Below are 22,694 nucleotides of genomic sequence, written 5' to 3'. Positions count from 1 at the left end.
TGATTACAGTAGAATCAGATTCACGAGTTCTCGGTTAACATGCTTTCCTGGCTGACACATTCATGAATGCCAGTCCCGTTGAACAACACCCACAAAGATATCCTTATTAAATTCCTGTTTGTTACATTTGCCCGCCTGACTGTTTTGCACAAAGGTGATCATGTGATATGGCCGGCACATCGCATTGGGCCGTCCTCTTCGTTTGGCTCTGCTCCCTTTCTTTTTTATCTCTTTTCCTCTCTGCACATTTCTTTTTGCCTGTTCTTGCCCGGTCGGGCATGACCTTGAACTACGCCTGGTACTGGAAGTGACCGAGCCTCTCAAAACTGCCTGTTCATCTTTCTGTCTATTGCTCTGCTTCTGTTGTGATTGGTGGCTTGGTTCTAGTCGTGCTAGCTTCATTTTGAGTGGAGTTCAGTGTTTGTAATTGTGTACTGCGCCACAGCGCACAATGAGCTCGTGGTGTGTGTGCGCCAAGCTTCACTGCTTGGCACCGATGCGCTAAGTGCAGCGGCTGAATCGGGGCAGCATCTTGGTTAGCTGGGGGGGGGGGGGGGGGCCTCGGAAATTTCACTCGCTTGTACAGGTCAACATTCTTCGGTTGCGATTACAGACTGACGCCCTCAAGTTGAAGTAAGAATTCTGAAATAAAAACAAAGTCGACGGCTATTTGAATAAATATGTTGGTTTCCCCTCAGCTGTGTGTCCATGTAACCTAAATTGTTGCATGAAGGTTGCTTCCTGCCCCATCTATTGGTCCCACAAAAGCGTTATCAGCTGTTGAGTTTTCCTCTATCACACAGGCTTTTATTGTAGTTCCCTGAAAAACATTAATGAGGTAGCCCGTGCAGTACGACCACTACCCCAGGATAGTGGTCGTACTGCTTGGGCTAAATAAACTGCTCTTATACAGCGCTAAACCAGCGTTGTCTATCTCAACAGCACATCTACTCAACCTCGTCCTGTATTGGTATTCACAAAGTATAATTAGTTTCTTTCTTCTTCGAACAACAAAGCTCAATTCAGGTAGGCAGTGAGAAAGGGGGTACCGAGACATGCTCACAATTGGACAGGATAGACTTGCGGTAGGGGCGGCCACGAGAGAAGATCACTGCCAGTGTGATGTACTGAAAGACAGACACTGCAAACACGGCGTAGTTGTCGTGGCACTGCAGCTCCTCCTCCTCGCGGTTGCTACTGTCGAAAGCCACATGCGGACGGTACCTGCGAGAGAAGGGAACTGTGGGAGATTTGGACACCGGTACCACTCGGAGCCGGACACCTTTCTGGCATTGACATGGATCTGCCTAACAATGTAAATCCTGTGCCTCCATGCCATTCCACTTTTGCTGCATGCTCACATCATGCAGCACCACTTTGCAACAGCACGTCTGTGATGAGTTTTATTGCTTCAAACCGGCGTTCTAGGAGCAGTGGATGTGGGGAGCATTTGGGTTAGGTCAATGGGCTCGCTAATTCCAGTCATTTTTAAAAGGTGACTGTTGTCACTCCTAGCTAAAACAAATTGTGCATAAAAAAAAAAATTAATTTCTATACATATCAAATTCAAATTCGGGGGTTTTACGTGCCAAACCGAAGAAGGGCATCTGGCACGCTCCAGCGGAGGAGTGATGATTAATTTCGACCACCCAAGGATCTTTTGACCTACAAATGAAATCTCGGTTGCACAGCACCTTCTCCACAATAAGCCTCCGTCGAATTGCGGACACCCTGGGTGAGATTTGAACCCACCATCCGAAGATCCATTGGCCGACGCTTTGCCTCCGAGCCACAGGCGCATTGAGAATGGTTTCCCCAAGTGGCAACGAATGATGTCGGAAAAGCCAGAGAGTCATGATGTCGGATGTCGCGATCCCGGCGGTTGGTCGTGTTAGTTCCGGCAAAAAAGAATGACCGAACGAGAGTGTCACCGTCGTCGCGGCATCCTAACACCTGGCTGCCGAAGCATCTGTGGGCTGTCAAGCTGGAGATTGACAAGCAGCAAAATGGGCGTCTACCACAGACACAACCGCCGCTCAACGCCGCCGGGGTCACGGCCAGCGACGGCATGAAACTTCTAGGACGCCGTCAGGCGGAAATTGTGGGACCGCCTTTTTGGACGCGGTAAACTTGCCGGCCGGACACGCGTGGCAAGCACTGTACCGAAGTGGGAAAGATGGGCACGCACCACTTCTGGCCCCAGAGGGTGACGAGGGCGAAGACCTGCGTGACGATGACTAGAACGATCTGACTGAGGATGGATGCCAGCGGGGTGATGCCCATCAGGCTGGACGGGGGCGGTCGCTTGTGCAGCACAGGGTGGGGCTCCGTCCGGCCAACTGGAAGATGACGGACCCGGTTACGAGACGCTCGGACGACGTTCGATGCCCGTGTGCTGCTACATTTCGACTGGCTGTTTTTAAAGTAAGTAATAATTTACTCCGGCAACGGCGGCGGCGGGAGCGGGGCAAAGTTACGCCGGGCGTTTGTGAAACAAACAATAGAAATGTGGCGAGTTTAAAGATTGCCTCTGGTAGTTTATTTGGCATGAGCATTGGCACTAATGTTGTGATCTGGTAATAACGTAGGGTGCTTTGTGCGATGTAGCCCACGATTATGAAGATTCATACACTGGATACCCTAACGATCCGCTGAATCACTTGAAATGCCGATACAATGTACAACCCTCAAAAATTGTGCTAGGTCTGTGAAAGATGGTATACGCATCCGATCCGCTGGATTTCAACAACTTTTCCTGCACCCTTCGAGCTCGCTCCAGAGACCCGTGGATATGTGGGACTCGAGCTACAACCTGAACTATGTTGCAACAAAAGCTGCTTTCCAATGAGACTATTCTCCGTTTCACTTTAAGTGCAAGCATAACAGAAGCCATGAGAGTGAGCTCGAGGCTTTCCGCACTCCTACAGAGACCGTGCGCCCTCCTACGGTGCAAGCATCATTTGGGACAACATGCTCATGCTGGTAGTTTTGGCTTACACATAAAGTTAAACAAACTACAAAACCTAACCCAGAGGAGGGCCAATTACAACTTGAGTCGCCAGTATTTTATAAAGCTAGACTTTCGATAAAAAATAAAAAATAAAAAAGTAAAAGCGTGGGTGACGCTATGTGACTCACAGAGAGCGGCAAAGAGGGTGATGAGGAAGAGGTCGATGTAGAGGAACTCGAGGTCGGTCAGGTTGCTATACAGTGAGTAGAGGATGAGCACCGACGTGAACTGGGTCATGCTGTAGCATGCCATGTACTTGAGGATTCCAAACGACGTCACCAGCGCTGCACGGCCCTCCCTTCAGGAAAGAACAGGGGGGACCAGACGTACAGTGAAGCACATCAGACGACAACCTTTCTCAAGTGGGCTTAGCAGTAAGGCATAACAGGCAAGGTCAAGAGGGCAAGGCAGCACTCATGTGTGCACTATGTCTAATCCTCTGATCTTCTTCACGCAGCTCCTAATCGCTCAGGCTGCTTTGGCCTGTCCGTTGTCGCGCCAGCATGACCCAGCGGACCGCTCCGTCACTGTGCCACTATCAAGTTTGAAGACTACTCAAGGACACGTCAGCGGCATCACCTTCCTCGCCGACAACGAGGACGACGGCAGAAACAAGCGCCTCGTCTTTGACGAAAGCACAAGATCGGCATCGACATCAACCGTGGCCTACGAAGCTACAAAAGGGCTGTCTGAACGGTTCGCCATCAGAGGGCAAGGCAGCACTCATGTGTGCACTATGTCTAATCCTCTGATCTTCTTCACGCAGCTCCTAATCGCTCAGGCTGCTTTGGCCTGTCCGTTGTCGCGCCAGCATGACCCAGCGGACCGCTCCGTCACTGTGCCACTATCAAGTTTGAAGACTACTCAAGGACACGTCAGCGGCATCACCTTCCTCGCCGACAACGAGGACGACGGCAGAAACAAGCGCCTCGTCTTTGACGAAAGCACAAGATCGGCATCGACATCAACCGTGGCCTACGAAGCTACAAAAGGGCTGTCTGAACGGTTCGCCATCAGAGGGCAAGGCAGCACTCATGTGTGCACTATGTCTAATCCTCTGATCTTCTTCACGCAGCTCCTAATCGCTCAGGCTGCTTTGGCCTGTCCGTTGTCGCGCCAGCATGACCCAGCGGACCGCTCCGTCACTGTGCCACTATCAAGTTTGAAGACTACTCAAGGACACGTCAGCGGCATCACCTTCCTCGCCGACAACGAGGACGACGGCAGAAACAAGCGCCTCGTCTTTGACGAAAGCACAAGATCGGCATCGACATCAACCGTGGCCTACGAAGCTACAAAAGGGCTGTCTGAACGGTTCGCCATCAGAGGGCAAGGCAGCACTCATGTGTGCACTATGTCTAATCCTCTGATCTTCTTCACGCAGGTGAGTAATTGTCACTCATTGCATTGTAAACGATCAAGCAATACTTTCCTTTTCCTGCTGCCTTGCCCCCGGATGTGCTTAACCTTATTTATTGAGTGCATTTGTGTCACTCGTGATTTATTGTTAAGCGGTGACATTGAATCGAATCCGGGACCTGATGACTGCCAAGGGGGTGGTAACCCTACAATGGAAGAGATGGTGAAGGCGATTCTGGACACACAAAACGTGATTATGAGAGATCTAAGTCAAATAAAAAATAACCAAAAGCAATTTGAACACAAATTTGAAGGTCTAACAAAAAAAGTAAATCAAATTGAAGCAACAGTTCAAGAAATGAAAGAACAAAAAGTTCAAATCATAAGCATTGAAAAACATGTTAAGGCAATCGATGAGGACTTGAAGGAATGCCAAAAAAAAATCGTCGACTTAGAAGATCGGAACCGCCGTAACAACCTCATGGTTTTTGGCCTCCCAGAGGCTCAAGGGGAAACAAATGACTCATTGCGGTCGAAAGTACTTGGTGATGTGTTTGAAGAAAAACTTGGAATTCATGTTAATACAGTCGAGCGTGTACATCGCGTGGGGCGAAAAACAAACAAAAACCGCCCAGTTGTAGTTAAATTTCTTGACTACGCAGAAAAGGAAAACGTGCTAAAAAAGCGAAGGTGTTTGAAAGGGACTAAAATAACGTTAGAACACGATTATTCTTGGCAGACTATTCAAAAGCGCAAACAGTTGTGGGAAACCAGTAAACCCAATCGCGATAACGGGGAAACTGTCTTCTTGATTCACGATAAAATTAAGATAGGAGGCCAAGTTTTCGAATGGGATGATAATGTGGGGCAAATATGCAAAGAAAGAAATCGACCAACTCGACAAAAAAGTGTAAAATGACGTCAAGCACACTCCGGGAAACCCCATCGAAAGACATTTCGACTTCTTTCCTTCAATGCGCAAAGTATTGTGAATAAAGTAGATGATTTGGAAACAATCTTGCTAACTCATGACCCCCACGTGATCGTCATCACGGAAACATGGCTTCACAGTGGTATTGGTGATAATGAAGTTATTCCGCCTTGTTACAGAATGATTAGGAAAGACCGAGGGTTAAGGGGCGGCGGCGTGGCTATTATCGCAAAAAGTTCGGTGGACCTGGTACCTTTAGATTGCGTTGTCAACGGGGAGGTGTTATGGTGTAAGGTTAAAGTTCACGGCAACGTGTTTGTTGTTGGTGCTGTATATAGGCCACCAAACACCGCCCCGAGGTTTTTAGAGGAATTGTATGATTACATGGCGTTGCGCTTCAATGACAAAACTAAAATTATTTTGACTGGAGACTTCAATCTTGCTGATATTGATTGGGCAAAGCAAAAACCAGGTAAAAATGAAATCGCGTCCTCCGAGCTTTTGTTAGATATAGCACTCAGTTTTAATCTTCAACAGTTAGTGGACAGCCCGACAAGAGTAACAGATACGAGCCAATCGATTCTGGACTTACTTTTTGTTAGCAACATAGTGGAAGCGGATAAAGCACATGTGCTCGACGGAGTGTCAGATCATAAAATGGTGTTTCTTGACTTAGAACTACATAAAACAGCTGCCGATAATGCTCGTCACGAACGTACTGTCAGAGATTTTCAAAATGCTGATGATGTGTCCATCCTCGATTATTTAGATGAACATTTTGACCATTTTAGTCAGTTAAGTGATGTTACCGAATTATGGAAAACATTTAAGAGTATTGTTTCCTACTGTACATATCACTTTGTTCCGACAAGGGGCGTGAGAGCACAACGACATCACCCATGGGTAACAAGAGAAATTTTGCAAATAAAGCGAAAGATCAAGCGCAAAAGGAAAGCAAAACAAAATTCCTCAGACATTGCAAATTTGGGGCGACAATTGAAGAATCTTATTTCCCAAGCTAGGGAAAATTACTGTGGCAATGTGCTCTCTCGTTTCTTGCTGGAATCTCCGCAAAAATTCTGGCGGTTTTTCTCGTCGAAAAAAGAAGTAATAACAGAAGTGATGGTAAGCGATGAGGTTGTATCATGTCCCATTAAAGTGGCAGAGGAATTTAACACGTATTTTCAGTCAGTCTTTACAGTCTCGAGTGACCCGCCGGTAGACCACGTCAGCAGCTCTGATGAACCTTGTATGTCAGATTTGGTTGTCTCGGAAAGTGGTATACTTAATTTGCTTTTGAATATTGATGTAAAAAAGGCGTCGGGGCCAGACGACATTTCAAATGCATTTCTGAAAAGATATGCTGAGTGGGTGTCCCGATATCTTTTCATAATATTTCAAGCCTCTCTCCAACAATCCAAATTGCCAGCAGACTGGTTGTGTGGTAAAATTATACCCATTCACAAATCTGGAAACAAAATGACAGTCCAAAATTACCGTCCTATATCATTAACGTCGACTTGCTGCAAACTGCTGGAACACATTATTTCAAATCATGTCACTCAGTACTTAGAAGAAAAAAACTTAATATACAAACATCAGCACGGTTTTAGACGGGGTCTATCGACGGTCACACAATTAATTGAGTGTGCGCATGAGTTCTCATCTGTTGTAAATGAGCGGGGTCAGGTTGACGTCGTGTTCATGGATTTTTCAAAAGCGTTCGACCGCGTGCCTCATAACAAATTAATTGAAAAGCTTCACCTTGTGGGTCTCAACAGCAATATAGTGTCGTGGGTCCGGTCTTACCTAACTAACAGAACACAGTATGTCTACTGCAATGATGCATGCTCTACCCGCCTTGCAGTGTTTTCAGGTGTGCCACAAGGGTCGGTATTAGGTCCACTTTTGTTTTTACTGTATATAAATGATATTGCAGATGATATGCCGCCAGCTGTCCAGGTAAAGCTATTTGCGGATGACTGCATGTTGTTTTCAAAAGTGCGTACAGTCGAAGACCAAGACTTGCTTAATGCCTCTCTAGAAAAACTTTACTTGTGGTGTGAAAGGTGGGGTATGGTAATTAACTTTGATAAAACAGTATTCTGCAGCATTACAAACAAACGAAACATTTTAGAATATTCCTATAACATAGGTGGCGTGCAACTGCGAAAGGTGGACGAATTTAAATATTTAGGTGTTATTTTTAGTTCTACCATGCGATGGAACAGTCATGTAGATTACGTTTGTTCAAAGGCCTACAAAAAGTTATTATTCCTCAGAAGACAACTTAGGCATGCCAATAGTGATGTTCGACAACTTGCGTACATGTGTTATGTTCGCCCATTGTTAGAATATGCATGCACTGTATGGGACCCGTATAGAAAATGCCACGAATCACAAATTGAAAGAATACAAAATCTGGCTCTTCGATTTATCTTCTCCAGATATAAACGTACAGAATCTGTTTCTTCAATGAGACAAGAGGCGCAGCTTGACTCGCTGGCAAAGCGACGGAAAATATCAAGGTTAAAAGAACTCTTTTCCATAACGACTGGAATGACAAAGCTAGATCCGCAGCTTTACTTGCGGCCTTCAACGTCTCGTTCCCAAAGGACTAGCAACGTCAGGGCGATTGCTCCGTATCAATACAAAAATGATGTATTTAAGTATTCTTTCTTTTGTAGGACAATAGTAGAGTGGAACGCTCTGCCAAACGAAGTCGTCAGCTGCTCTAATCTCAAGTCTTTTGAATTATCATTGCGCGAATTTTTAACTGAATAATGTATGTGTGCGGAATACATCTTCAGATGTGCAGGGTGTGACGCACCACTGCATGTGCATAAGTGCTCACTTGAGTGTGAATGCATTTTGCTTGGCTTGTACAACTTATTTTTCTCTCCTGTGTTGACCGTAAGGTTCACAGTATTGTAAATAAATAAATAAATAAATCTACGAATGCCCACTCAAACAACTGCTCATCCCATTTTTGCAGCTAAATGTCCACAAGGTAAACATATTGAAGCATTGCCCATGTCCATCAATTTCATGGCTGCCAAGCTACCGGTAAAAGAGAATGTGCTGCGGTTCCAAATGGTACATGTGAAGAAAATGCTGGTTGTGGTTTCTTAAGTGCACTTCATTTTTGCTGCAATTGCATCACAGCAAAAGATGTAAGCATACATGAAACATTGAACTCCTACAATCGAGTTCCCAGATTTCTTTTTTCCCCCATTCATACATCAATCTTTCACATATAAATCAGGATATCTAAGAAGCAGTTTTGGAAATTCTAAAGAAGACCTGGCGTTGGTTCGTAACTGGTTTTAGAGGTACCGGCGTTGTCGTATCTCCTCTGCTGCCAACCATCTTCTCTACCATCGCTTTCAGCGATGCGTGCCAGCAAATGTTAGCTAACACCTTACCTGCTCAATGTTTGCCAACAATACGCCGGAAAATTTTAAAATTTAAGTCCCCTGGAATTTTTGTTAGGTAGCAGCACAACAATGCTGTCATAGATGACAGCAAAATAAGAAAGAGAATGATGGGAAGTATATAACGGTGACAACTATACAAGCAGGCAGGACCACACACAATTGTACAGACGGAACCTGGGTCCTACCACCTAACCCACCTTAAGAAGAGGCATAGGAAGCAGGATCGTTCAATGCATGGAGCATTCCTTACTTGATGAGTGTGGGGACGCAGGAAATGTTGGCCACCTTGGAGGTAAACGGAGAGGCTACTGACGCCTCTGTCTCGGACAGCGAGATGCCAGCGTGTGCTGCTTTCAGAGCCTGTTACGAAACATTAATTGAATGCTAAGCAACAGTGCTGAGAGAAAGAGCAACATAAAGGAAATAGCTAGTTTATGAGGTGTCACATGTGAGGAACAAAACAATGATGCTGTTACTTACGCCACAGTCATTTGCTCCATCACCGCACATCCCAACGTAGTACCTGCAAGGAGAGGTGCAAAAGTGACCTCTAGCACAGTCTTGTTACACATTAAAATGAGATCTTGTCAACTGCAATAACTTGTACAACAATGGTCATGCCATATAAATTTGGTCAAAGACTTCTCAATGACCCGTGCTACCATTGTGAGAGCAAACCACCCGCCTTGCACTCTTCTAGCCTTAAAAATTAGAATTTTGCGTGAACTATCGTATAAATGCGAGAAAGGCCGCCCTTTTCTTGTTTTTAAATTTTGGGGCTAATTTTTTATGTGAGGCCCATACATGGGTAAAAAAAATAATTTTGGATGTGCATATAAAAATGCATGTACCAAATTTACTCGCATAATGAACACAGTTGCATAATAAACGCACCCCCCACAACAGGTATCAATATTTTTTTTTTTTTTTTGTTTTTTTCCCTTTGCATAATAAACGCATTTCCAATTTTCGGCTCCGTGAGTCTCGAATTGCGTTCAATTTAGCTAGCCACCAAGCCAATTTTCTTTTTCCGCCAGGCAGTCAGGCGAAGTCAAGCCAGGTCAAGCCGCTCTCATAAGGGCTGAAAATGGGTAGTTGCGCAAGTGATCAACCGTCAAATCGAGCGGCACGCACACTTGACGAAGCTTGGGTCCAGGAACTGCCCAGCCTTGGGTATTCTTTGCCTATCGCATGCGTTGATATCAACAAACACACAGTCGTTTAAACAGTGAAATCGTGAAAGTGGTTAGGCCTAAGAACAGTCGTGTTGTTCTCCGTGCTCAACTGAGTGAGCTTCGTAGGGTGCTTTTCCTTTGGCAAAAGGCACGCCGAAAGCGCCCTAAAAAGGTTTTTAATTTTTAAAGCATGGTTACTGTAGCATGCCCCCGACCAACCATGGGTGCGCCTTCATCAGTGGAGACGTGCCACAGTACCTTGCCATGTCACATTGGCGCCTAATATGACCTTTGCACGAAGAGTGTAAATGCAAAAATTTTACCCTGCAGAATGAACACACCCGAAAAAATAGGTCAATATTTTGGAAACAAAAGTGTGTTCATTATGCGATTAAGTATGGTACTTGCGATCGCAAGCGGTGGTCTCTAGCGCCTTTATTTCAATCTTGATTGTTGTAACCTGCGGTATCCTCGGTGCTCTAGTTTGACTGTTGCCAAGTGTGGTCAGGGTTGTCCTTTTGGGTCATTCAGTGAGTGCCTTTTTAAGGTTCGCATTAGCCATTTCTTCTATAGAATTTCACTTAGACGAAGCCGATCTTGGACCGCATGCTCTTCTAGCACCTTATGCAGATCTCGTCGATACCGTATCTGCGACCTGTTGTACGTGTGTGGCACTCCAAGGCTTAAGTGACAGCTCAAAAGTACTTGCCCACTGCTCCCATGTTTGCAGAGCTCGCATAAACCAACTTAGAACATAACATTCACAATGGTCAACGGCGACGTTTTGAAACTCAAGTGTCCGATCTCGCAGCAGATATTGTCACATGCGCGGAAGGTGACCGTAGATGATACAAACCCCCCCCCCCCCCCCGAAAAAAAATAAAAAGTTGGCTTTCCAAAGCTTTGCTTTCCTTATCCCTCTCATCTGAGCTTTAAAGGGATACTACAACGAAATTTCGGCGCTCATTTTTTGGTATATGTATGTGTGTTCAAAAAAGCAGCATCACACTGAACATACCAATATCTCGTTAAAAAAGTCACGAAAAGGAATTTTAAAACGAATTAAACGATTAGCAAAGAGCACCTGGTGGATGTCGCTAACGCCTCGTTTGTAATGCCCGTCTAGGAACCTTGGCAGCTAGTGACGGAGGTTGTCTCGTCTCCGGCCACGACGAGAGAAGAGGGGCAGGAGGAACTCCCCTCTTCCCGAGAACGCCTTTTGTGTGTCGCAGAAGTCGCTATTGTCCCCCTACAAGATTATAGAAGATTAACCCATCACTCAAAATACGTACAAAAGCAGCCGCTTCGGTGGCTGGAACGACCAGGCCATCCTCTCGACATCAGCCTCGCCGTAGCTTCGCTCGTCTTGAGACGACCTACGTCACGACTGCGTTGGATGTCACGTGGTCTCCGCTGGGCCTTCTCCGAGCGCTTGCCAGAGTGGGCCGTTTATAACGAAAAATACAGCCACCAGGCTCAAAATACAAACGTGCCATTGTCATTTACGGATATTGTGGATCATATTCAACCTATTTCTGAGCACGACGGGAATATTTCAAATTTCGTTGAAGTATCCCTTTAAAGGAATTGTCTGGTTGAAACCGGAAGTACTTCAGTTTTTGCGCTCCCTACATCGAGGGAGCAATCAGAGACAAAAGTCATTTTGGACTGTTTGCAATTAGGAGTGCTTGCAAGGCAAAGGATGCAGATTTTGCCTCTGGAGCGGCACTTAGGTACACGAAGCGGCATCTGGGTACACATATCAACGGATCCGCTGGATCGGTGACGAGGCTGCGGGTCGTTCCCTCGGAGGCGACGTCTGCGGGTTGAGGGCAAATGGCGAATCGTTCAAATGCATGTCGTCACTTGTGGGAGCCACTGGTTTCCCTCCCCCGAGAAGGCGTAAGCCGAGGACGTTCCGGGCGAAGCCGTCCAACTTCGAGCCCGGTCGCTCCAGATCGTGTTGGAGAGACTACGCCACCATGCTGGCTTACTCTCTCGCACTCCTCCGCGCGTCTCCCCGATTTCGGGGGAACAGCGAGATCGCGCGAGGGAGAGGCGGGCCTGCCCTCCGAGTGGACGGCCGTGTGGTCGAGGAGTCCTGGATTGGACTCCGGGCAACGGGTCGAGTTGCGGCGCAAGCTCGTCCGACCGGCGATGACTCCACGCTAGCGATTCCCCTGGCTCCGACAGTCGGCGTCCCCACAACCTGTGGACGTCCGTCTGCCGAGAGCCCTGGCCCCGAACTCCTGCGACGACGGGTAGCGGCGTGAGCTTGTCCGACCGGCGATGACTCCGCTCGCAATTACCCCTTTGGCTCTCAGGTCGGCGGGCGATGCGGGCACACTGTGTCCGCGGCTCGCTTGACCGCAGTGTCTTGTTGGGGACTCCTGGTACTCAATAAATGCTGCTGGATACCGGGACCATCGTTGTTGGCATGGCGTTGGCCGAACCCGGCGCGGCGACCACCCTCGCTATTAGCCGTCAGCCGTGCGGTGGGACGGGAACCGGATTCCCCTTTGAGCACCGGACCGGTCCCCAGACGTAAAGGTGCGTAATCCTCCCTCCATTTATTCCCACACATTAGACTTGGACGAGCTTGGTGAATCGTAGCCACACTCCAGTTTCACACGCGGGTCAAACAGAATCTGGCTGCACACGTGCTAAATACTACTTTTGGCATTGTTTCCAGATGGCCTAGCTGTTGGTTTCGGTTTCGCTGAACAATCAAACCGATTGATCCGATTTGGGCGAGGAGGGGGTGGACGTAGTTGAATATTGTTGGAACAGCATCAGACCTCAGCTAACGAGCCTTTTGTCCGCTTAGAGCTCAGCTCGTAGCTCTCTTCTGCGAGATGACTGCTGCATAAGCGGGATCTCGATCTTGACGGGACACCGGTCCCCACGCACGGCGACGATCCCTTTTGCTCGTCTTTGCAAGTCTCGCAGAAAAGTGTGGAACGTCACGTCTTGGCTCGCATGTGCTGCTCGGTGGTTGTGGCACCCAACCGCGCAACAAAAATCTCACCCATTCACGAAACAAGTTGAGCGCAACAACAAAAACAAAGCACGCTGCGGCGTACACTTGCAGGCAAACGACGAGATGAAAATGCTCGCTTTGTGTCGTGCGACGTCAGAGCTTCAATGTTGCCAACAAAAGTAGTGTTTACGCTAGGATGCGATTGGAGCAGTATAAATTCAATCACTCGTGCAGAAGGACGTATAAAATTCAGATATTGTACCTACGATGCATCTCGAAACAATAACAATAATATTCAATTGTTTTCCCGAATACAACTTGACAGTACAATCCCTTTAAAACACTGCAAAAAGTGCGAACAAGGGTGCATACATGGCAAGGTAAAGATGACGGAGACACAGAGCATGTGCCACTCTGCGGAAACGGTTGGTGTGCCTTAGGACGAGGGGGGTGCAACTCAGAGCCTTTTATACTGGGAGAGTTCGGCGGTTCTTTGATCCAGCCGCCAGTCTGGCAGCACTGATCAAACAGTCTGGCAACTGTGCGCATCCGCCACGATGTGCCTTGCCGTCTAGCTTGATTGCACCTTTGCATTTAATTGCATTATAATTATAACCTTAAATTGCAAGCTTCACCCTTGTTTGGTGTAAGGCTGATGGCGGCTGATAAAACCCGTTTGCGCTACTGACTCGAGCCGGCAGTCAGCTCGCTAGAGTCGACGATGAAAATGATCGTTCTGCGCTGCGCTCTGCCAGACGTTAGATGAAAAAGAAATGGGGGGCTGCAGTGCCGTTGGGTGCTCGAACAACGCGAAAAAGGGGTTCAGGATGTACCGGTTCCCGCAAGGAAAAGAAAACCGCGCAAGGCACAAGATCTGGGAAACCAAGAAGGGCTGACTGGAAGCCGAGTTCTCGATAGTGCGAGGTAAGTTTATGATTAACGTATGATTAACGTAACAAAATGCTTGATTTTTCGACTTTCTCCTCACGCCAACAAAAGCGTAAACGGCAAAACCTACACGCGTATACATCGCATGTCAATGGGGAACCACTTGCCGGGAGGCACATCATGGCGGAAGCGGCGCCCGCTGAGTCCGCTAGACCTAGCGGGCCGTAAGCCCCTCCCACCCGCCGAACTCTCCCAGTATAAAAGGCTCTGGTGCAACTAATACACAAATAATTTTAAAATCATTCTTTTTATATATATTTTTTTTTAACATGGGGGGTACAGCCCTTACACGAGTGCGGCCCACACACGCAATTATACGGTATTTACTCACTCTCAAGTTTTATCTAGTAAAACAGATTTTCTTTCAAACACTTCTTAGACACATAACAGAGTTGCCATGTGACAACAGAGTGCTGTGGTTGCATGGAAAACCTGTGCATCATCTGGTGGCATCTTTACAAATGTTTCTACAACTGCTACGAAACACCAGTAGACTACATAGATGTATTCCTTGACACAAGAAAGTCACACCAAATAAAGTGGGAGACGGTGTGCCAAACAGAACCGCACTGTGCCATTGGCTACTGACACCCCTTGTCGAAACAGGGCATGCAACGGGAACAACAAAACAATCTGGAAAAATGTTTGACACACAGTCTCCCGACCGAAGCTGAGAACAATGAGAGCGGCCGTGAGGCACTGTGAACACGCACCCCATTTCCTGAAGAAGCTCGATGAGCTGCTGCTTCTGGTCTGGTGCCATGCGGGCAAACACCGTGCCACACACCGCCACCTGGAGTAGGACAACCACAAGCACGCTGTTTAGTCTCCCGGCTTACGACAAAATTAGTAATGTATATAAAAAGGAAATAATTCAAACGTTGCTTTTCTCTCGTGGATACTAAAAACCCCAATTTTCGGAAATGACTGCGTGAAACTGTGTACCAGCAGGATCAACTTGAACAGGAAGAGATTAAATGCAGGGACAAACTTGACTTAAACATGCAGCGTAATCATGAGCCAGGCCGAGTTCGGAAGAATTCAGCCGAGAGGAGGAGGAAGAAAGTCAGAAAAATGTGTTGTCGTATCTGCCTCTGCATTTAGTCCTTTTTCTGGTAAACTTAATTACAACTAATGTGCTCATTTCAAGACTAACATTGTATCAACGGAAGCCCTTCCCATGAGGCAAGGGTCTAGTGCTTTTGGATAAACCTGAAAAAATCCGAACAACACTTGCAGGTAAATTATCCGTCCCAATTCGGATTTTTCCAAAATAACTTGAAATGTCAAGGTCACAATGACAAAATAAAAATTTTTTCTTTTACAAATAAACTTTACAAGAGCACAAGGTCAGTAGTCCTGATGAGATGCCACTACAGTTTCATTTGAAATCTCGAACTACTGACAAAAGGGGTTAGCCTTTTAGGTCGCCACGGTTCCTTCAGCACGACGGGTCATGGTACCCATACTTTATTTTGCTTTTGAATTTTTAAAAATTGGGAACACAGAAAAGTAAATTCCGAATATCAGAGAGGAATCCAACAGAAATAAACTCCAATAAACACTGAGCTTTCAGCGAAAAATAAATTCAGAAATACACCTTTTGAATTTCACGAAAAATAAACTCTGAAAATACGGTATCCTACCGTATTTACTCGAGTAATAGCTGCACTGTTTATGAAGAAAACCTGAGGGTTCACTTTTCCACAGAGCACACGGATCGCCAATCACCACGATCGACAACGTGACTCCAGCGGTTTACAGGACAGAGATAACGTCTTCGAACGAAGATACCACCTGTGAAGATTGCATTTGTTTGAAGAATCATGCTCTCGATCTAATTATTTGCTATGTTATTTATGCGCAACGCGATGATTGGCTGTATATGTGCTCTGCGGGAAAGTAGAAGCAAAGGCCTTGTTCATAAATAGTGCGGCTATTACTCGAGTAAATATGGTACTTATATTCTTCAGTGCTCTGCACGAGTTTGCACAGTAAAGCGCGAAACACATGTACGACGAAACCTTCCGATCCGACATGTGGACTGCCGGAATGACCTTGGGGGGCGAGGGTTTTCGTAGCATCGCAGAGCGTTGAAAACCCTCGCCTCCGACCGTCGTATTGCGTGGTCAGACGTCGGATCGGACGGTTTCGTCTTACATGTGTTTCGAGCTTGATTACAGTCACATCCTGCAGCAGGTGCACCAAGAATATGCATGACCTCCTCTGAGCACGTCGCCAGAGTGGAGGCTGACTGGGATGTAGCAAGAGCTTTGGACAATTCTATGTTGTCCTGATGAGAAGGAAACGCAACGAGGTAGCCCCATCGAATTGGTACACTTTGACCACAAACATTTCCTCTCCTCAGAACGAAGTTGAATTGGCCAAAACCCTGATGCGTGCTCCAAGCGAACCTTTTAGAGTTTCGGAAAGCGTAGCTAGCACGAGCAAAAGCAAACACGCAGAAAGAAAAAAAACAGTTCCGAGTAAAAAAACGACTCACCCGTCGCAGAATGTCCGGGTAGTGTTCCCGAAGCACGGCAAACGTTTTTCCGGTGATGGCAACATGGGGGTGGTTGGGTTTTATGGAAATGACTGTTACTCCCTGAAAGAAAATTAACAATCACAATATTAGGGAGTTTTAGAATAACATACGCAATTTTAGCGCACGCTACTGCTAAATTTAGCGCTTGCGTTAGCGCATGCTACATAAGAGAGTTTTAGAATAGTGTTTCTCCGCCGCGACCGCTGGCCGCGACGCAAAAGCCCAAGCATCTTGCGCTTGCAACGCCGCCAAGATAGTCGCAATTTTAGGGGTGAAGCTTCTTACGGTCTAGCCTTGCCCGTCCAGCGTCCGTGTTCACATCGATCTTGCTGGTACTTGTGATCGTGCTCGTGAGCTCACGTGCTCATGTGCTCACAAGCACGTGAGCATGGGCTTACGTGCTTGTGTAAACAAGAAATGATGAAAAAAAAAAAAATGACTGCATCTCCACGTGGTGAATGATGTTGATTGGGGCGAAGCTCTGGTGGTGCTTGTCTGCGTAGACGCTGAGCCAGAGCATGCCGAGCCTTTCGTTCGTTTTCATCCATGACAGAAAGAGAATGTGTGGTATGGAACGTGGTTATATACGCATTTGAGCATTTAACGCAGGGCCCTCTCGTCTATAAACGTTGAGCCAATGCATGCAAAGTTTATTGTGATTATATACACATTTGACCGCAGCGCCCTCTCCTGTATAAACGTTGAGCGGCTACATGCAACGTTTCATCCATGAAATCCCCAGCTCTTGAGTTACTACCACATCTCAGAGCCCCCTACTCGTCCCGCAGTCGTGGCCGAGTGGTTAAGGCAATGGACTAGAAATCCATTGGGGTCTCCCTGCACAGGTTCGAATCCTGTCAACTGCGCAAACATTTTTTCTTTTTATGTGAGCACGGACGCCGGCCGGACGAACGGACAAGGCTAGACCCTAAGGAGCTTCACCCCTAATAAAATGAAGTGGCCTTTTTTAAGGATTGTTAATCCCGTGCTCCACGCACTTTATTAATAAAATACCATCTTTACTGATTTTTATTTTGCTATGGTGACCTCAAAACTCGGAAGTTTTGCAAATAAATCTTAATTTACAAAAATGTTACCAGCAACTGTGTAACCCTACTGATGTAGTAACATTAGAACCGCTATGTTCTCCTCGTTAAAAGTAACACCGCTATGTTCTTTTCGTTAGAAAAAAGAAATGTCCACAGGAAATTAGAAAACTCAACCAGGCTCAACAAGCGAGCGAGTGGGCGGACAAAAGAAGTGACAAAGAGCGATGCTGGGCAAGTGGGAAAGCGACTCGGGGATGGGCAATGACTCGAAATATTACAGTATTCGAATATTCGCACACGCTTACTATGTATGATTTTGTATGCTACGTATGCTTATGCGTTGCCTGCTAGGGCTATGCATGCTTTATGTTGCCCCGACCTGCATGTAACGGCTTTTCGTTACACTAGAACATAAAGCTTGTAACGAGAAATCCAGTCCATAAACACATCTTGTGTTAAAATGTATGTTCTGAGCCGCCTCAATTCCCTGTGTGCCACACCACTGCGCTCAGCGGAGCAAATAACTTCGAAGGCAGTGGGTTTCGCCGACTCACGGGGGGCGTCAAGAGGCTGTCAAAGGAGCCCTTGGAGCGAGGAGCCTCTGAAGACTGCCAGCTGAGCACGGGGATCGAGTCGGTTGAGTCTGTGCTCGAAGACAGAATGAGCACCTCCTGGTCCCGCTCTATCATCTCGCAGTCGCGTGCAACGCTCACCGCCGTCAGCATGTTGTCCCCTGCAGAGAACGGGGGACGTCACCGAGAGAAGCTGACTTTGTCCAGCCGATTTCCAGCTAAGTTTGCAGAGAACTTCTTTCAGATCATTCATAACTTGTTTGTGCAGAGTTTAAGGATCCTGGTAGTCACTGCATATTTGCATAAAATTTTGTCCACATTTTCGAAATAGTGGATCAGAAAAGTATGAAAAGCGAAGTTCAGGATTCAAAAGACCTAGCTAAAATATGTGCTTGTTGTTGCGCGAAGAGGACTTAATGGACTCCCAGGAAATAGCCTACACAAAATCTTGCATAGCTAATTTTCGGTTTATAGAGAAAACAACAGTTTTAGATCAAACTCGTTGGCCAAAGGTAAATGCAGCACCTTCCCCCTCCACCCTTTTATCATGCTCCTTGCCGCCAGATGAAAGGAAGAAAAATCTCTCAGAATATTGAGGGGTGCTAAAAAGGTAACATCACAAAAAGAAAACCAGAAATAAGAGTTGAAAAAACTGTTCCAGGGTAATATTAGGTTTCTTGCTGAACTTAAGGGGAGGCACTCCCTTGGAGGGTCTACTTTTTAAGTATTTGTGCCAGGTCAATGAAATTTTTAGGGTATGTTAAACATCAAAACTTAGGAGGCTACACCAACTTTCAACCCAAAAGGTTTATTTTTTGACAAGTTACAGCCTTATTCGTTGAAAAAAATGTACACGTAGCAGTGCCAAAGGAAAAAAACTATCGTTTCAAAATATGAATAAAAAGGCACAATTTCTTTGTTGGGATATAACGCTGAATGACTAAAATAATCGGTAGTAGGCTTGAAATAATTTTTAAGGCCATATTTCACGTAAAAATTAACTTCCAATAATGGTATGAATTTTTAATTTTTTTCTTGTTTCACGAACGTCAACATTTTTGTGTGAAGAAATAACAATTCGCAAAAAGTAAGCACATAGCCGAGTTCTCCAGTAAATTTCATGCCAAAAAAGCCATACATTAGACTTGGGGGCGCTTAACTCATCGAACGATAGTTTTAGAGCTGTGAAAAAATGGTGAAAACATGAAGCTGAGAAAAACGGGTTTGAAAGTTCGAACAGTATTTTAGTTTAGATGGGGCTTGCCATTTCATCTAAAATGCTCCAGGAGCATATGTCACTCCTTCCTCTGCACGGTCCCTCTGTGCCTTGGCCACAGCTTCCATCTTCCTTTTTTTGTGGGACATCTTGGAGGACACGAGCGCTTTCACTTGGGCCTTCACAACCTTCATCTTGGTGGCCCTCTCTCCTTATGACGCTTGGTAGCTCCCTGGCTGTATGCCCATTTCCAACAGAGCTTCCTGATTCGCTAGGACGAGCCACGTGACGTGGCTCGTCCTAGCGAATCAGAGCTCTTGTTTCGCCAGCTTGACCAATAAGAGCGTGCACAGCTATGTTTTCTACGGGGTTTCACAGTCTGCGAGCACGATATCGCGAACAATGCTGTGAACAGAACGAAAGAGGGCGAGACGCTCATTCCAACAAGGGGGGCCTGTCCATGCTAGTCCTAAGAAACGCAGAGGAAGCGCGCTTTGAAAATGGCACATTTTCGTAATCGGCCGCGTCGTTGGCGCGCACGTGCAGCCGCCAGCACTTCGAAAATAATTTATTTCGGAGTAAATACTTTACTTACAGGAATAAAGTTTTTGGGCAGCATTCTTTATGAGCTGTAAAAGCTGGTCAGCCTATTTTCCAAAAATGTGACTTTTTTGAAAAAATCGCGATTCCTAGGCCGTGCCTCCCCTTAAAATGCAAAAGGGCCATCCACAACATATATAAACGTGATTGGGGCACTAGAGTGGATTTTGAGATCTTCTTTTTATGGCACGAATGCAATCCATTGGGGGGGGGGGGGGGGGGGGGGGGGGGGGCACCCTAACCAACCTAGGAAACCCAAAATTATCATCACGCGTGAACTTTCTAACCTCTGAAAACGCTACCAAACATCGTGACACGTCCCTTTTCTTATATATCTCGGTGAAAGGGCATGTTGCGGTGTTTGGTCTTGTTTAGAATAGAGGAGAGAAAGCCATGCATGGTTGTAATTTTGTTTTCTTTTATGAGTCTGAGTCACAAAAAAGAGGATCTCGAAATTCACTTTAGCGCCCTTTTAAGAGTGCAGGACAAGCACCTCCCCACAAAGCCCTCCCTTCTTGCCACTTTAACAGAACAAACAGTGGAAAAGATGCAAGTCCCTCCTCACCTCCTCTCCAGCACTCGTTCTGTAAAGTGGAAAGAGTGAAGGGCTTTGTGGGAGAAACTACTTCTGCACTCTTAACCTGTCACCGTCTATAGAAATACTTCACAATCCCGCAGGTTGCCCCAAACTCGCTGGAGCTGCCCACTACGCTTCCAAAACACATCTTACTGCACCAAACCCCAGACCGACAGGCAGGGAAACGAAGGCACCACAGTTGGCTGCTCCCAGCACAACTGGCGACCACGAGGAGTAACTCTCCCAAGCAGCACCTGCCACCGAACGGTTAGAAAAGAGCACAGTGTCACGGTTTGCTACAATACAGCGACACTTCGGTTCGAGATCAAGCTTAATGAATGAAACCATATGACTCACTAGCTGCAAGGATTCCGCGCTGAATTCAGACACACAAGTTGAGGATATGCAGGAAGTCCTTTCCACACTCATTACCACCAGGCAAACTTCCTCCGTGATGCACTAACAGTCCCCGCCGAGGCAAACGGTGTGCCAACGTTGCGTAACTCATTTTGGTTACCGCCTTTCCTAGTTAGTCTGCGCAGCCTCCGTGATGGACTAACAGTCCCCGCCGAGGCAAACGGTGTGCCAACGTCGCGTAACTCATTTTGGTTACCGCCTTTCCTAGTTAGTCAGCGCAGCAATCCCATACCGCGGCTGCTACGAGGCAGTGTTGATGCGATGCATTCTTAAATTGTCTGTCCAGCCAAGCTTTTTGCTACGAACAAACTCGCCTTGGAACCGCCTGACTGAAGGGGAAAAGCCACAATATCACATCCCCATCACCATCATCAGCATTGCTACAATGCCTGGAACAAACTTTCAACCCATGTGTTTAGCGTTCTATACCACCAAAGCATTAAAGGTGGCCCGGAAATGGAACCGAATTGAGTCGCACGAGTCGGCGTGTCGTGCAGTCAGATGTCACGATCTCGGCGGTTGGTCGTAGAAACGTTGGCGAAAAAGGCAAGTGGATGAGAGGTTCGCCATCGTTGCAGCATCCTAATTCGTGTCTGCTTTGATTTTCATCAACTGCCTCACCGCCCACATGGCCCCTCTAGTGAATCAGATGACCCACCGGTGACCATGACGGCCCGCACGTCGGCCCTCCGCAGGGTGCGGATGACGGCCGTGGTCTCGGGCTTGAGCCGGTTCTCCATGACCAGGAGCCCGACAAAGGTGAGACCGCACTCGAGCTCCTCCCGGGGCAGCCGGTGCACCTTGGCAAGGCCAGCCGTCAGGGGCCGGTGGGCCAGGGCCAGCACCCGGTGGCCTTGCTGCGTGTACCATGTCAATGTGGCCCCGAAGTCTGGAGGCACTGCGTTCCAGAAGGAGGGTGCAGAAACATCCGAGTCATTGCGTGTTCTCTTCGGAGCAGTCCACAAGCGGGGTAGGACATTTTCGGGTTTTAAAGTCCGCTTCTGAAAAATCAGGGAGCAATCGCGCTTTTCTTTGCACAACCACAGTGGCACTGAGCATGACATTTCATGTGCCTAGACTCTAGCAAAGATCAGGTTTTCAGGAACAGGCACGTTCTAGGAACTATTGACGTAATAACTGGCAACCATCAGGTGTACACGTGAAGGTGCCATTGTTTGTAGTACTAATAAAAAAAAAAAGCATGCATGACCCACATATCTACCTGTACGTTCAGGCCAAGCTCACGGCCGGCCCGAAAGTACAAAGAGACAGAGCCAGATAAAGGAGTAGGGGCTACCGACCTCTCGAGTCATGTGTGCCTCTTTTATTAGTACAAACGGTGGCACCCTCATGTGTATGTGTGACTGTTGCCAGCTATCTCAATCATTCGCCAGGTTCCCTCCACAAATCCCAATGGCTCCTGCAATGCTTTGCTCAAGTTTCTCTATGTTTCCCCCAACTTATCCGAGTCAACCAAGTGCTCGGGCAATTCCAAATTCCCCACGTCAGTAGGCACCACGTGCAAGACAATTTGTCGCGCAGGAATGAGTGCAGTACAAATAATTTGGTTCAGTCGTCCCAATTGTGCTCTGCATTTGCTCGTTTAGACCTCAATCTGTGAGAAAAGTGCTGGAACATTCCAAACTAGGAGATTATGAGGCAAAGAAGAGAAGTGCATCCTTTCAGAGACCTCGTATGCAGTGTATACTCACCAGACTCTGGCTTGGAGAGGGATGCAATTGTCTCCGGGGCACCCTTACAGAACACGTCGAAGTGAGTTGAGCCCAGACGCCTTGTGACTACGCTCATGCGCTGCAGCCCCGATGAAAATGGCAGCTCCCGCACTATGCCCACCTCATGGGAAGTCACCTGAAAGAA

General features: G+C 46.9%; 1 protein-coding gene across 1 annotated transcript in view; it reads right to left on the bottom strand.

Annotated features, from left to right (window-relative positions):
• Positions 1 to 22,694, bottom strand: part of LOC8042181 (polyamine-transporting ATPase 13A3) — a 114,771-nt gene that overhangs the window by 13,533 nt on the left and 78,544 nt on the right. Inside the window, exons 16-25 of the mRNA XM_029980552.3 lie at positions 22,529 to 22,685; positions 21,475 to 21,714; positions 17,989 to 18,167; positions 16,344 to 16,445; positions 14,554 to 14,633; positions 9,218 to 9,260; positions 8,988 to 9,097; positions 3,139 to 3,308; positions 2,189 to 2,339; positions 1,064 to 1,224 (exon numbers count right to left, since the gene is read on the bottom strand). Of these exons, the coding sequence (XP_029836412.2) occupies positions 1,064 to 1,224; positions 2,189 to 2,339; positions 3,139 to 3,308; positions 8,988 to 9,097; positions 9,218 to 9,260; positions 14,554 to 14,633; positions 16,344 to 16,445; positions 17,989 to 18,167; positions 21,475 to 21,714; positions 22,529 to 22,685 (1,393 nt within the window). The remainder of the gene's footprint in view (positions 1 to 1,063; positions 1,225 to 2,188; positions 2,340 to 3,138; positions 3,309 to 8,987; positions 9,098 to 9,217; positions 9,261 to 14,553; positions 14,634 to 16,343; positions 16,446 to 17,988; positions 18,168 to 21,474; positions 21,715 to 22,528; positions 22,686 to 22,694) is intronic.

This window comes from Ixodes scapularis, unplaced genomic scaffold, assembly GCF_016920785.2.
Source record: "Ixodes scapularis isolate PalLabHiFi unplaced genomic scaffold, ASM1692078v2 PGA_scaffold1__304_contigs__length_218370807, whole genome shotgun sequence".
Lineage (NCBI taxonomy): Eukaryota > Metazoa > Arthropoda > Arachnida > Ixodida > Ixodidae > Ixodes > Ixodes scapularis.
Note: the sequence above shows the minus strand (reverse complement) of the source record. Positions and strands in the feature narration are given on the sequence as shown.